At 37.8% G+C, this 16866-nt stretch overlaps 1 protein-coding gene across 7 annotated transcripts in view; it reads right to left on the bottom strand.

The window, feature by feature from the left end:
- The window catches only part of ZDHHC18 (zDHHC palmitoyltransferase 18), a 53927-nt gene that overhangs the window by 32115 nt on the left and 4946 nt on the right, over positions 1-16866 (bottom strand). For 5 of the 7 annotated variants that reach the window (XM_087939699.1, XM_087939700.1, XM_087939698.1 and 2 more), the window contains exons 3-8: positions 16306-16455; positions 12778-12915; positions 12080-12128; positions 11210-11312; positions 10458-10567; positions 7470-7569 (exon numbers count right to left, since the gene is read on the bottom strand). In XM_087939699.1, coding sequence (XP_087795825.1) covers positions 7470-7569; positions 10458-10567; positions 11210-11312; positions 12080-12128; positions 12778-12915; positions 16306-16455 — 650 coding nt within the window. Of the gene's footprint in view, positions 1-1024; positions 2673-4166; positions 4263-7469; positions 7570-10457; positions 10568-11209; positions 11313-12079; positions 12129-12777; positions 12916-16305; positions 16456-16866 lie in introns of those variants that run through there. The other 2 variants (XR_015744772.1, XM_026702537.2) reach the window with 2 other exon arrangements.

Raw genomic sequence — 16866 nt, 5'->3', positions numbered from 1 at the left:
AACAGTTAAGTAGTTTTGCTCTATTGTACGATCTTTCTTGTCACAATTGTTAACTGAATTGATATAGTTAAGTTAGTGAAACAATTATTAAATGAATCTAGCTTTCCCATTGACTTTGCTTGTCAGAACATCACAAAAGGATGACCTAGAAATATTGTAACCATCATAAACACATGCCAGTTGCCAAGTGCCTGAATTTTGATCATGTAATCATGGGGATGCTGCAATGGTTACGTGAAAAATGGTTATAAGTTACTTTTTCAGTTCTGTTGTAACTTCATATGGTCATTAAATGAATGATTATAAGTCAAGGACTATCTGTATTTGCTGATTTTCCATTTTTCTTTGCACACAAAGCTCACAAAAATCCATATTTAGAGATGACGTACAGGGATGACTAAGGGATGAATATGGGATGAATAAACTTAATCCTTCCCCAGAGCCTTTGCTTTCAAACGTAGCCACAAGGGATAAAAAAAAAAAGCAGAACAGCGCTACAGGTGTGGTTCCAGTTTGCCTCACGTTATAGGACTGGGTTGCTCAATCATAAGATAATGTAAATTAAATATAGTTATTCACAAAGTTTTGAGATTTGGGCAACAAGGCAAATAAAACTGCAGAGCTCAAACATGGCCTGCAAATGTGAGCACAAACTTTCTAAAGGACAAATTCAGTTCTAAATTACATGGGACATTTACACAGATGGAAGAGATTTCCCACTCTAGATGGTTAGATACGATTTGTTCAAACTATGAGATTTTACTGGTAGAGGAATAAGTAGAATGTGCATCTGTTTCCACACTTTCTCTGCATAGCACACTGCATAGCAATTTCATTTTTAGAATGATGCACAGGAATCTGGCACCTGCAAAACCACATAGACACAGACATACAATGATCATCTATTATACTATTACATTCCAATGTCAGCATGAAAAGGGGAACTAACAAACAACATGCATAGATGGATATGGAAAATATGTTTTAATGGATTTGGTACAGAAACCAGAGAGTCGGGGAGTAAGATAGGAGAAGTTTTATTGTTACAAAAGTGAAAGGCATAAATGGATTTCAAATCCCAGAAAAATACAGTCAAAGAGGTCAAAGAAGTTTGGTTCTGTTGTCTAGAGGAAATTAATCAGGAGAAGTTTGTGTCCTATACAAAGGTGTCAGATTTTCAACTCTATTTCCCAAGCCTCTTGGTGAACGGAATGATGGGAGCTGAAGTCCAACATCTTTGCAGAGAACCTCAAGTTGGGAAAGCTGGAATAAGCCTTCCTATAAACCCCTGTTCTGATTTACATCTTGTCCGTTCTAGAAATTATGTGCAATAGGTGAAGCAAGAAAAGAATTCTGATCAGAAACTGCTACCTAATACTACAAAACACTAGTGTCAATAGATTGGGGGAGAGGGGAGAAGCGGAAGAGAAGAAAAAGGTAGAGAAAAATCTAAACCACTTCTAAAACTCAAGTTCAGTTACCAGTATAAACACTAAATTAACTATACTCAGAGGAGTACACATACCCCTTTCTCATAGTTTTTAAAAAAGTTTTCAATTCAGACTCTGCACAATCTTGTCCTGCTGGCTACAGCAGCTTGACTTTCAGCAGAATAGGTCTGTGTAATTGATGTGATCCAGCCCAAACTATCCTCTCGTGATAGTTTGGGACACCACAGACCCAAACACTTACGCAGCAGAGCTGTGAATCATACTGTGCTTAATACAGAAGGAAACACATGTCACGCAAACACACACACACATTTTGCATCTAGAGTTTGCAGAATAGAAAGGAGGCAAGTTGACTTATTATACATAAGTTTATAAAGTTGCATAATTCTCATTTTGTAAAGATGGCGAGTGCTAGATCTCCACCTTGAGACTCTGGAAATCTAGGTTCATCTTACTTCTGAGACTTCAGCAGAAACTGCATAGACACTTGCAAGCATACCTTCCAAATAACGTTTAGAATTTGCTTGGAAAGAAAAAGCAAAATAAAAAGCATAGTCCCAGAAAGTTCTAGATCCCTTATCCCGTATTTTGTCTATGTTTCTATAGAATCATGCAAGCCACACACGTACGGACACACAAACACACGCATACACAGTCCTGAATACTGGCTCACAGTGCGTTGCATTGTTTTTGAAAAGTTGCTACTTTTGACCAACTGCATCACGTTTGGCGCAAGCATAGTGTGCTTTGGAAACAGTGATTCTAGACAACAGAACTGGATTGGGATCGGTATCATTGATTAGTACAAGGTACCAACCCAGAGAACTATATAAATCGCCCAAGAATTCTGAAGGCTTGGGACATCCCCGTCCCAGGACTGAAATGCAGGAGCCAAAAGAACTTTCTCTAATTGCACTCACAGCAGATGAATTGATTTGTATGGCTTTAAGCTTCAAACCCCAGGGTAGTAGGAGTACCTCCACTCCAGCCTTGAGGGCTTGGCATAGCTTTTTCCTTGTGCACGGTGGCATTTCCCTATTTTTGCTGGGACAAAGAAAGTGATGCAGCAATAGAAAAATTAGATAGCCCTGGAGGGTTGAGAGGCACAGGTGGTGGCAACGGCTGTATTTTCAGATATTTGACAGGGGTCTCTTGGATTCGCCTTGAGTTTTGCCACGAGGCGCAGAGGGTCCTCAAAAGATCTTTTGTGCCCTGGACATACTGGATGTTCCCAAGGAGTGGGGGGGATTGGGAGAGGGAAAAGGAAGAAGAAAAGAGAGGATTAGTAAATGAAAGCAGCAGTGAAAGAAGGATCATCACAGGCCTAGCATTTGCAGGAAAGCTAGAAAAAAGGAAGGTACAGGAAAAGGAAAGTTAGTACAATACAGATACATCTGGAATACGTCTTTTAAAAAAGGAAGCTTTTGCTCCAAAACACTTGAAGAAAACTCTCATGAGGGGAAATATTAGATGCATCCAACAAAGAAAAGGGAGGGTGAAGGAAACAAAACTAAAGGTTCCTAAAGAATGTTATACGGACATATGAGAAAGTAAGGCAAAAAAACACCTTCCCATGTGATGAAACAGTAAAATTCAGATATATGCCAAATATGACATACTCCCAAACCTTTTCATGACCACCCATAGTATCCACTGTTAACAATAAATTCTATTACATTAGAAATGAGAAATCATGCCCAGAAATTGATGGGGGCTCTTAAATCACATATGATGTGGATGATCTAATGGATTTGGATATGCATATAGTAAACTTTCATTAGACATGTAAGAATATATGAATGATAGCCCCCTTTAGACTATTCCAATCACACAATGACATTTAAACATGCTGGACTGGCTGTACATTGAGGTCACATGAACACATGTAGCACCAAGTTCTGTATGTTTGGTATGAAGCCTCGATTGTGGTTCTGGGTTGTTTTTTTTACAGCTGGGAATATAGGCAGATGTCTAAAGGTCAAGAATTCTTCCTTTGCTTTGCCCTATGTAGAAATTGTTTACAACAGCAAAGAGAAACAGTTAGGTTTACTGTCCAGCAGATTGCTTGGGGTCCCAGTTGCTTCTCCTTTAGAAGCCCTCACTTAAATACCAATAAGCAACAATTGCTTTCTCTATGCAAGAGTATAAGAGATGTAAGGCAAGGAAAGAAGATTAACGAGTAAAGTAACTAAAAGGATTCTCCAGCTTTGTTCTTTCTTAAGGGAGGAAAGGAGAGGAGGCAGATCTGATGACATGTACTTCCTCACCAAAGATAAAAACCTACAGGAATTCAGCTCTTAGAGATAGTAATAGCATAGTCATAGCCAAATATGTATCATGGCTCACCAGTGACAAAAACCAACAAATGTCTCTTGCACTAAGATTTAACATTTTAACCTAGCTCCAGCCTTCTCAATGTTGAGTGCAGCCTTTCACAATGTAAGCACCTTCCACCTCTTCATCCTGATATGTAGTCATTTATATAGTGTTTTATCTGTCTTGCCCCACAGGTTCCTTGTCCATCCCTCAAGTCCTTCTTGGTACTCTAACTCTACTCAGAACCCTCCTTGAAGCTTAAGCTATGGGTGGATGATTGACCCATAACAATTGAAAACAATTCAGACTGAGGGGCTACATGGACACCAGACTTTGAACACTCATGTGGTGAGAATGAGATGAATCACTGGATGATGGCGAGGAAGAAAAAATTCTTACCAGCTAACCTTCAGAGAGCAGTACTAACCCATCCTGTGGGGAGGGACTATCCCATCAGGCAGTGCAAGATATCGCAAAGTCCTGGCAGGCATCCTCCTGAAGAAGACACCAGGTATTATGTATTGTGGAAGGCTTGGGTTTGGGGAACAGGTTGAGGGATGATAGGGAAGTGAGAGAAGACAGACATAGCACACAGTTGCTGTGTGAGAGTAGTTAAATGCACTACTTCCAACTAGCTTTAGTTACAGTAACTCTGAAGCAATACACTAAAACAAAACTTCAATTAACAGGACACAGATTCCTTTTCTCCAATCTCCACCTTTCATTAGAAGGAATATGTTCAGCATCTGTTTCTATGCCTGCTGGGTTCCAGAATCAGCAGCCCTGAAATTGCCCAAATTCAGCTTCTAGAAGATATTCAAACACTAATTGTCTTAATTTAGCAAATAAGGAAAATGAAAACATAAAACTGAAAACAATTAGCTCTTTAAAAAACATTTTTATTACAAAAGGTTTAGTCATTGTAAGAATGTTTCCCACACAAATGGAACACTGCTTACAATTTCTTTCCCCACCAAGTTATACAGTAATGCATTAGAGAGCAACACAAACCCTTCTTCAATAAGTATAACTCTTCTCTTTCCTAACAATAAAAACTCTTCCAGAATTATCTTTTCACCCTCCCTTCTGAATAGATTTCTGAAAGAAATAAGTTATGAACAGCCTTCTGAGATCAAAACGACATTATTTTGAGCACCTACTGTAGCTCCAAGATCCATTTGGGTTCCATTAGCCAACCTCTCACATATAAGTGATTACAGATAAGGCTACTTCCAAAAAAGCACCAACCAGTTGAGAGCCATGAAAGTAGCTGCTCTGGGAACAAGAGCAGTTCAGCTGTTCAGAGACATGCAAGGTGATAGAAACTAGGACTGTAGAGACATATATTTTCTCCACTGAGTCCAGGGATCTTACAGGGCAGAACTGATAATGTAGCAGTCTCAACCTTTAGGTTTAAGCCTATTATTAAAATACCCCCAACCTTGGCACATCTAAATGGCACAGAACAAAAATATTCTCCCATACATCAGCCAGAGCATACCATTGGAAAAGTGTTTGTATCTGTCCCAGAATGAAAACTATGCTCTATAATGATCAGAAAGTGGGGTCCTCAGATCAGCAATACTTCTGGAGATTGTAAGAGTTATACAGAGGCTTTCATAGGTGTGACATGCATCAGAATATAAATACAATTATATCACATAACACAGCAGCCACATTTAACTGTTGGAAGCTGCTTTGGAAGCTTCTGCACCTCATCAGAACATCTAAATGGCTCTTGCCTAATGCCTCAGTTGATTTTAAAATCAGATTCAAACTTCAGAAAGGGAGCACTGGTGACATGTACTACCCATTCTTGCAACTTTGTCAGAAAAACTAACCAAAATATAAAACAGGCAAAGAAATGCCATAGCAGTTTGTTCTTCTTCATGAAGTGCTCCAACTTAAGGACAGACATGCTGAAGACACAGCAGTATTCCTTCTAGTAATGTCAAACATTTTAGGAAGGGTGCAAAAATATACCTACAGATGAGCTACCTTACTTCAGATCAGTTGTCATGATTCAGCTTAAAGGATTTGGACAACTTGCTTCTCAATTCAATCTTCCTATCAAAGTCAGCAGATACCTGGAGCAGTGGTTTCCATTGCTGAATATGAAGGAGCTATTCAAAACACAGCCCGCAACAGTGAATGGAATAAATTGGCAGAAAGATGAGAATGGTGGGAAACTCCTGACCACAGTGACTGCATTTTTTTTTCTTTACACAAAAAGGGTGCCTCTGCAGAAGGAATGCCGAGGATGGATAATACACTTATGTGCTTATTCTTGTTTTCTTGGAAATATAAAATCCTATTCAACTTCTTATAAACCCTAATTTTCAAAGGTCAACAGGAAGAATATTAATGTTGCATAGCTGATTAACCCATTCAGGCAGTTTCTAGATGTTTTACAGTACAAGAAATAAAAACTAACACCTTGGATGAGCAAATTCTACAGGTTCTCCATTTCCTCCCAATGGCTGGTAAAATCCAAGAAATAACACTTAAAAAACACCTTCTGGGCCCCGGTTTACTGACAGTAAAATGATTTTTTTAGAAGACAAAATAACATTGCTAGAAAAAAATAATAATATTTGTGCAAAAATTCCCAGCAGCTTTAATAAACACATTTCAAGTATTTAGTATCCCTCTATAGGCAAGGTCTCTCTCCTGCCTTGGGATGGGAACTGTGGGGCTGTAAGAAAATTCAGCATGAGGAAACAGGATCCCTCCTTCTTTAAAGAAACGAACAGAAATCCAAGTGAATGGACTTCTTATAATAAGTCTGTTTTGGATAATGTTTGTATAAATGAAGATTTTGCTGAAATGGCTTTTAGACCACATGCCTTACTTATACAAATCTCCAAACCCAATACAAAAGTGGTTCAGCTGTCCAGAGGCACCCGGTAAATACAACTCATCTGGAATGACATAATTTAAGAATTTTCAACTGATCTCTTTAATTTTGTTCCAACTATTAAATAAATAACCTATAGAAGCTTAAGTGTTCTGATCCTGGTTCAGCTGAAATAGACAAGGACAATCCTGAATCAATTCCCAAACTGAGAAATAATTTTCTGCTTCTGTAGACTTTCTTTATGATCATTTCTAGGGAACTTCTACCCTCTTCCCAAAACAGCCACTTAGGCTAACTTCCTCAGCAAGCAATACCTGCTGGTAAGCAAGGTAGCGCTGGGTCTTCAAATGATTCATGTTACATTCATGCTTAAGGAACATCAGTTATTCTTTGCAATATTCAGGAAGAATGGCGGGACAAACAACGTTAACATTAATATTTTCGGAACAAATAAAGTATGCAGAATACTTTAAGGAAATGATTCCAAAGGAACTATGCCTGTTTCTACCAATCTTTTCAACAAAACCTCCAATAAAAGATATTTCTCATGAAGGTGGAATCTCCCAAACACTTGCATTCTCTGCTCTAAGTATTTTAACCCTCAAGATGACAGCAGGTCATACCTAGAGGCTTAATTGCAGCAGTGAACAATGGTCGGTTAGGTCCCCAAATACAAAACAAAATCAAACCAATTAAAAATCAATGCCTCTGGTTTGAATAAGAATCCTGGAGATTCTGCTCCATGAGGCTGTCTGCCTGAGCCCAGATAATCGTAAAAGGAGAGGCATCAGCTGGAGGTAGGCATAAGATATGTATGTCAGTGTTGTTAAAGTGTTGGCTCATACCATGCTGGCATCAGATTTTGTCCCAAAGGAAGGGATTTCACCCTTAGGAGTAGAGGGAGTCCCAGCATCTGCCTGGACAAATCCTCTTCTATCTATTAAACTAGACAAGGAGGGGAAGAAAAGGGGGAGACAAGGTTAGATTACTGATTAATTATGCAAATAAGAAACAATGCTAAAACAATTAAGCAACAACAATTCTCTCATTTACCCCATCAGTTCATTATTAGGGATTAGGTGAGAATTCTAACTGGGTTTTCAATCACAAACAAGAAATTTGATAGTAATTTCTAATTAGTAAGGAATTACATAGAAGTACAAAGGTAAATGGTCTGGTTGTTGATCTGAACTTGTAAAAGTAAAAACTGTAGCTGGCAAACTATCAAATAAACTCAACTTATTAAATGTCCATGGCATTTTTCAGAAAAAAAGTGATAAATTGTGAGCTGGGTAGCTATATAAATAAATAGCCAACATTTGAAAAAATTAATAAAATATCTTCAATCCCTCATTTAAGAGACAAAAAAAAAATGAATATGGTTCAACTCTGTCCCACTTTATTCATACAGTACAGAATTCTACTGAAATTACTTTAAAAATGCTAAATACTAAACACATTTTGCAAGGTCAGGGTTCCATCAGAATATTATAACTTGTTCTCCATTACAATTCTCGGAATAAATAATATATTAAGGTCAAACCAGGAAAAAAAGCCAGACAGAAATGTAAGATACTCAAACTATCCTTCCAAAATATAGAATGGGTAATCTCCACAATTTTTGTACATATTCTCCATATAATTTTTAGTATTATCTCAAAATAAGCATTGAAATAATAAATATTCCTTTGTTTTGCCTAATTCTGTTTCCTTGTCATTAAACAAGGATTTATGATGGGATTGCCTAGAATGCTTCTGTTTAATGCTGCATCTGATCTACAAGGAATTGTATGCTAAGTGAAAATTCCTCACTGCAATTGTCAAACATCATCATTTTTGCCTAAAAGCTATAGCAGAACAAGATGGAAATAGAATATTCCGTCAGCTCTATTCAAAGATTAGTTCCAAACAGCGGGTCTTTCTGAACTGTCTCCATTCCAACAGGTCATTATAAGTACAAGTAGTCCTTGCCTTACAATTATTTGTTTAGCGATGGTTTGAAGTTATAACACTGAAAAAAAGTGATTTATGGCCCTTTTTCACTGTTATGATTGTTGCAGCACCCTCGTGGTTACACGGGGTTACACTTGGCGACTGGCATCTATGTATGAAGGTTGCAGTATCCTGGGATCATGGCAAACACAGCTTTTGTGACTTCTGACAAGCAAGGTCAATGGGGAATCTAGATTCACGTAACAACTGTGTTGCTAACTTAACAACTGCAGTGATTCACTTAACTGTCTTGCTTAACAATAGAATTTTGGGCTCAATTGTGGTTGTAAGTAGAGGACTACTTGTACTATTTTATAAGAGTGTTGAAATTATTTTGTTTCAGAGGTAGATTATACTGAAATGTTCTGGATCACTTTGCCATTCCAGGGATTATAAACTTTGGGAAATGGCCAAACAACTGCAGGAACAGCCAGATCAAAGTGGTCTGGAGAAAAACAGAATATTCTATCTCCCAAACAGAACATTTTTCACACCTGCATTTATTGTAACATCTGATGCTTTTGTTGTGTCTCTTCATCCCTTTTCTTTCTTACTCTCTACTCCCATGATGGCGAATGTATGCCATGCGTGCCGGAAGTGGCATACAGAGCCATTTCCCTTGGCACGCGAGAGCTTGCTGGGAAGAGCCCCACTGCACATTGCACATGTGCCACCGCCACCCAACAGCTGATCGTTGGGTATCTAACGTGCATGTGTGGGGCGTGAGGGGGAAATATGTGCGCATGCATAGAGGCACACGGTGGGATCATGGATGCATGCGCAACTGGATGGCGCACGGGAGTGATTGTGTGTGCATGCGCAAGGGGAATCGTGTGCGCAGACGCAGGGGGGGCAGCACACATTGCCTTCTGGGTGCTGGTACGCGAGCGCACAAGCGGATTAAAATACTTAAGAGCACAATTATCGGCACGGGAGCTGAAAAAGGTTTGCCACCACTGCTCTAAACTGTAACTTCACAGGCAGAACTGGCTTGTTTTTATAAAGTCCACTTGCCAGAATTAGGTTTTCCAAAGAAGACTGACATCACTGCATTGTATCCTAACCAATTTCAATGATTAGGACAACCATAAGCTGACAAAGGTAGTTGCCTCAAGAGCAGGCATTAAACTGTAGCAAATTATATTTTTTTAGTTACGGAAAAGAAAGTGAACTTGGAACTTTTATTTCTGGCAGAAAAACACTTTCACCCAGCAATATGTATGTTGTAAAACTTAATTTTTAGCCCTGTCATTTCCACTTCCTTAGCTCTCTTCTTTCCCCTTTTTCTATTTCCTTCTGTTCTGTTTTCTAAGTTCATAATTTACATAAAGATATACATTGCATTATTGTTTTACCCAAAGGAGATTACAGTGGTATCAGTCAAGACACCAAATTCCCCCGCTTGACTCCCATTTTTGCAAGACATATATATTTTTCATTGTGTGAATGATGGATCATTCTCATGATCATAAATAGCAATAGCACTTAGACTTATATACCGCTTTATAGTTCTTTACAGCCCTCTCTAAGAAATTTACAGAGTCAGCATATTGCCCCCAACAATTTGGGTCCTCATTTTACCCATCTCGGGAAGATTTGAACCAACCTTGAGCCTGGTGAGATTCGAACTGCCAAATTGCAAGCAGACAGCAGTCAGCAGGAGTAGCCTGCAGTACTGCACTCTAACCACTGCACCACTGAAGCTCTAAATAAAGTACTAACTGCTGTTCTCTTTTTTTCTACCTGCATGAATGGCTGCACAGAACAGGAACAAGAGGCAACTGCAGGATCATCCATTAAGCATTTGAATACCAAGTCTATCTAGGAACATGTCTCCTTACCTGGGGTAAAACGGCCCACAGAGCACTGCACAGCAGTTGGTTAGGACACTTTTATGGCTATAGGGGTTGGCAAATTCAGAACCTCTCTTATTTGACCATGCCCCCTTGAGCTACAATCCAAAAGAGATTAATTGGTTAGGAAAAGTCCAGAGAATCTTTTGCTGGTTTGTCTTTACTTAGATGAGTGTCACAGTTAATTATACAACATATAAAACTAGTCCCCATGATATATTTGCACAAGCATGTATATTCAGATTACAGAACTGCTGCCATAGGTGTCTGCCATGAGGTTCCCCCCCCCCACACAAAAAAAAGAAATACAAAACATGCAAACTCATATTTGTATCCTGATATCGGATACAGATATATAAATTATTGGGCTGTGATATCACTTGCCCCTTCCCACCACAGATATCTTGAAACATTTACTAATTTAAGTAAAGGACAGCTGTCCCAAATCATTGAGTATACCTTCTAGACATTATGGGAGGCTATGAGATGGCTGATCTAAAAATTAGAACGTTTTAAAAATCTTTTCACTAGAAATAAAGGCCTTTTTTTCCTTATTTTGGAAAGCAGAAATGTCTATCTTTTCATCAACAATAAATGTTATAGTCACTCTGTTTTAAAACAAAACAAAGCAAAAAATTTTAAACATAATCTTGTGTCTTTCAAGAAATCAATTTAAGGCTGCCATGATGGCTATTTGGAACGTTAAACTTCTATTCACTGAAAATAATATCCTTACTCACATCCTCATTGGTTGTCAAATTGGAGGCAATTAAGTAAGTGTGAAACCCTGAGAGGCCAAAAATAGACCAGACTGAAAAAAAACAAATCACCAATTCCAACAGAGTAAATTAGGAATTAAGGAATAATGCTTGTGACTGAGGAGCATTCATTTTGCTGAAGTTCTGCCAAAGTTTTACTCCTAGTTACCACCCACCAAATGCATCTGAGCCACTTCAGCATAATTTTTTAAAGAAAGATGATATACAAATAAACCCAAAGATGTATTAATGATACAATAGATTCATCAGGGGAAAATGTATTCTGCACTTCAGGACGAAGAGTCCCCAGCTATTTTAATACTTTGCTATTTAATCCTATTTAAAAGATTTTCAAAACGGATTTACAGATAAAGCTAAACCATGAGCAATAAAGCAAATGATACCACAGAGTGAAAGAGTGCAACAACAGCACAGCTACACAGTCACAATACAGATTGAAAAAACCTTGGGGAAATCAAAAAGTCCCCATCTGGCTTTGAGATATTAAATTTGAGACAGGCCTGCCTCAGCTAATCATCACCAAAGGATGACCTCTACAGAGGGCACTGGATTTTCATTTTTTTGAGTCACCAAGTTGCATGGACCAATACCAGATTTTAGGTTAGATCGAAACACCTGCCAAAAGGGAAGGGGGACAAAAGGTCTGGGAGAAACTCTTCTTCATTCCCTAGGTCAGACAACTCCCACTTTACATTCTCGACATGCGTTAGGACTATCCACCCCAGGAGCTGCTCAGATTCCCATTTATGATCAATTCTTGTTGAATACATTAAAAAACACTATCAGGGGTTTTTAAGTGGGAGAGGGGAGAAACAGATATTGAAAGGATATCTTGCTGGTGTTGTTTTCAGAACAGTGAGAAAATCGTTTCCCTGGGAACCTGCAAAGCAAATAGACATTGAGATAAAAGAAGGAATTTTTAAAAAGATTTTTAAAATCTTGCCTTTGTTATTGTTATAAATAACTAAAGGCAGCAAAACGTATCTCATACTCCTTCTTTTTCCTATTTTCCTTCTCTAACCACAAAAACATACAGAGGATTAAACAGTGCTGATCCCCAGCATCTCAGATAGAAAAGAGGTTTTGAGCCATGCAAGTAACTCCCTCTTGAAACTGATTTTGTGAACTAAAGATGTGATAATCCAACATGCTTAGATTGGGAAAGATTGGTCAAATTTAGTACATTAACAAATTTATTCAATGTTATTTTTGTTACAAATATTTATATTATCATCTTTATTTGGCTACTGTATGGCCCACATTCATTTTTCAATTATTAATTGTAGGTATTATTATTACTTTCCACATATTTAATAAATGCCCTCATTAAAGTACTATTTGACAGTTTTTCAGAAGATTCTTGGGTTTGTATCTGAGGGTTAGGAGAGGCCAATGTAGATTTGGAATGAGAGTTCATGCACATCTATTCTAAATAATTCTTTTTTCAGTTGTGGCTTAAGACACAGCGAACTTCCTAATACCTTCCTAGAGATATGTGACATTCAACTTTGACAACAGGCTATACGTACGCAGAGCAAGGTGTGTGATGACACAAGCAAAGATGAAGGCTGTTAGGAAGGAGAGAGAGAGGATGAAGGCATAGAAGAATCGATAGTTCCGCTTCCCCACACAGTTGCCTACCCAGGGACAATGATGATCAAATCGTTCTGAGGAGAAAAGGAACAAAAACAGTATTAAAGGGAATGATATTTCACATGCTCAAGGAGAATATATACTTGGACTGTACATAATTTGCCAATCTGGGAACAAATCGTTCTAGAAACTCAGACCTCTTTTGACTATTTTATTTCCATCTTCACTCACTCCAGAACATGGCACTGCAGATTTAGTTTGTTAATCTTTGAAAACAACTTTTCTGGATCAGTAATAGCTTGAGATGTGCCAAGGATGGTTTGACTCAATTTTATTTGGTCCAATTTTATTTGGAAAATGAAAGCTCAATGTTAGCCTTTTCTGCTGAAATATCAACAGCTTATATTCAAGTATATTGAACTGACTACTAGCTTTAGGGAATTGGTTACCATTGTATTAGAATGAGAGATAACTGAAAGAAAAGGGAATGGAAAGTTCATTCACACAAGACATTCAACCAGAGTTAAAATGTTTGTTCAGAAATTAGGATGCCAGATTTACTTGTAATGCACATACTACTAGCTTCCCCCCAGTACTGAACTGCCAGAAATAGACTGTAGAGGACACTGGGGACAGCAAGATAATAGGCAGGAGGATCAGTTCTAATGTACATTTCTCCAGAAACCCAACTCGCGGATATGTTCATCAGATTTGCTGAAGTAGCAAACAAGTAGGAAACTAATTATTTGCAGCTTACAAAGCTATACATTGGCAAACCTTTGGGGCTTAGGAGTAAAAAAGGACTAAGTATTTTAGTAAAATTGAACCATTCAGGATGCAGTGAAATAATTCCTTTCACTAAGTAGTGAAATGACAGTGCCAAAAATGAGTGGACAACTAAAGGTAAATAAACTAAGAACCAGAAAAGCATTGTGGTTCTTTGAGCCACAGTGAAATTTCTCCCAGAGGATCGCTTTGGAAAAAATGCAGAAAGGCAAAACAATTTAACACATCCAAAGCAATCCAATGCTGGGATAAAGAAAAGAAAGCTCATTCATGAATATCAAGAAAATGATATATATGTATAACTGAGTTGTTATTCTACTTTTAAAAACAGATTATCTTAGCTCCTTGATAGTTCCCCTTTTCCTTGACACACCTATCCACGTATTTGGAAAAATCAAAATGCTATCATAAAACCATTAAAAATTTCAATGTGCTTGACCACTGCCAACATTTTGATGGGAACATTTATTTATTTATTACATTTGTTTATTTATTACATTTATTTATTTATTGCCTCCTGTCTCATTGATATCCGGGGGAGGGGGGGCTTACAATATAATAAATGTTAAAAAAAATCTAGAAAACAATTAAAATTAGAAAAAAATGGAATAGAAAAACTAAAAAGCAAGATGATAGGTAGACTGGAGCTGATTTCTCTGCCTGATCAGCAACCCCAATGCAGCAGACCCCTATCAGGGCCCCAGACCAAGTAGCAGAGTCAAGTTTTTAGGCTCTTCCAGAAGACCAGGAGTGTGGGGGTTGACCCACCTCTGATGGGAGAATATTCCAGAGGGTGGGGGCCACAGCAGAAAAGGCTTATCGCCTGGACCTTGCCAGCTGAATTTTTTTGGCTGAAGACATCCAAAGTAGGTCCTTTCTTCTGGAATGAGTGGGATGGGCTAGTCTCATCAGGGTGAGACAGTTCCTCAGATATCATGGATCCATATGATGGATGAAAGCAATTAACTTGCATTTGCATTGCAAATGTATCTAAGGCATTTTGGAAAAAAACCTAATATGCAGAGCAAGTGTGAACTCATAGATAATTATTCAAACTCCTATTTCCTTCCCACAATTTCACCTTTCAACAGGTAAATTATTAGAAACTTGATCTCAAATCAGTCAACATTTGGATATTATCAATTCTGTTAAAGTGTGTATTCCTCATTATTTAGCATTATTACAGCCAGGCAAATTAAGTTTCAAAGACAAACATTAGCTATCCTACTTATTCAGGAAATGTCAATGCCACCCAAACTATAATTTTACCCACTCTATTTGCAGCTTATTATGTGCTGCCTTAGATACTATCTCTTCCTTTTCACAATCTGCTTAGGGTACATTGAAAAAAATATATGTGCCTAACCACTTTACCATTTCTCATAGCAAAACCCTTTTGTTGGCTTTGTCAGATATGGCTGTTCTCTCTTGCTATGCAATTTATTCTAACACAGGTATAGTCATATAGCTCAAGTCAATAACTGTGTTTGCTCCTCTGTTTAAAACCATGACTATATATGAAAGTGGCTGATAAAGTAGATTTGTATTCAGATTGGATTCCTTAAAGATAACTCACTGCCCTCAATTCAAGGATGCAATGATCTACTTCAAAAGTAGACTGCCTCGCCCACACCTTCTCCTTGCCCTAAAGAGTGATACATCCTGGCAAGGTTTAGTTTTTTGGGGTGTGACCATACTTTGGTTCATGTCTTGATATGCCTGTAACTATTCTTCCCAACTAACATGTGCTACAGGAATATTTCATTATTACAAATGCCTCAAGAATGAAAGAAATGAAGAGCCAACATTTCCTTAAAGTGGAATTGGCTTGCTACTTCTTTGCTCTTTAAATTTTCAGCAATTCTCATCATTCTTAATATCTGCCTGTCACTTATCCTTGCTTCCCACTACCAAATAGACCTTAGTGTATTTAAAAAGTCAATTATCAGTGCCATGCATTCATCCATTCACTTTTTCTTCCCAGGAGATGCTCCTTAATCAATATATTTATATTGTGACCATATAGAAAGGCCAAATTTATCTTACATCATATACAGTACTTTCACTGTTATAGCATCCCAGCAGAGAAATATAGGGTTTCCATTCTCAAGCAGGTACTCTTTTTCAGAGGGATGTTTATTGGGATGGCAATTTGTTTGACAGAGACAGGTAAAAAGAATGATGATGAGGGGAGGGGGGAAGAATTACAAGGTCTGAAATCTTGCTGATCTTGAAGCAAAATATACCCAGTGCCTTTTACTCTTCATTGCTCACACTTTTCTAAATATTCTCTTGCAGCTCAAAGAAGGCAAGATTCAAATTTTACAACTTTACATACAAACATCCAGGCATATTTTTGAACAGCAGGCACCTTTGGATTGTATCACAAAAAATCTTGATAATCCTCTTTTTGAATCACTGTATTTGAGTTTGGGAAGTTTCTACCTGAATAGAAAATCTCTCTACCTTAGGAAATACCCCTATGCACAAGCAGAATGAGAAATCCCTCTCTATTATACTCAGAATTATCCTCTGAAGAACAATCAAATTTAAACAAAGAACATACAGCACAAAATGTGAACTCAAATGTTTCTGCATTCAACAAAAGCAGAAAAATAACTTTAATGGAAATGATAATCCTGATTGTTCACAGGATAGAAGTCTCACTCTGATCTTACCAACACAGTTATCACAGACACTGCAATGGGAAGTCCTGGGTGGACGGAACATTTTACACGTGTAGCAATATTTCAATTTCACCATATACTTGTTTATTACAACTTCCATGGTTCGGGCAGGTGGCCGATAAGTGGAAGTGCCGAGGTTGTCTGTGAAATCAAAAATATTCACCTCTTAGACTCATCCAAGATTTGACTAATACCAGACTAAAGCAAGGACTGAATGCACATTGATAACCTTCTACCAAGTCTCCATCTAAACTAAACTAAGATCCAAACTAAGATCCAAACAACCCATCCACTGCTGTCTTTCTGAAATGATAGCATGTTATCTGAACTGTAGCAGGCCACTAATGAAAAACAGAATTCACTCCTGAAGCAATTCTTTCAGTGACTAATATATACTACATACATTATAATATACATATAACGTAAAAATACATTAATCCTCATATCTAAGCAGTGTTATGATCCTGAGATGCATTTTAGTGGGATGTTTCAAACAATCCATATTCAGAATCATTCACTTAAAGTTGGTGTAAATCAATTTTAAAAAGGCCC

Source organism: Pseudonaja textilis, chromosome 10 (genome assembly GCF_049901715.1).
Source record: "Pseudonaja textilis isolate UNSWEBS1 chromosome 10, rPseTex1.2, whole genome shotgun sequence".
Taxonomy (NCBI): domain Eukaryota; kingdom Metazoa; phylum Chordata; class Lepidosauria; order Squamata; family Elapidae; genus Pseudonaja; species Pseudonaja textilis.
Note: the sequence above shows the minus strand (reverse complement) of the source record. Positions and strands in the feature narration are given on the sequence as shown.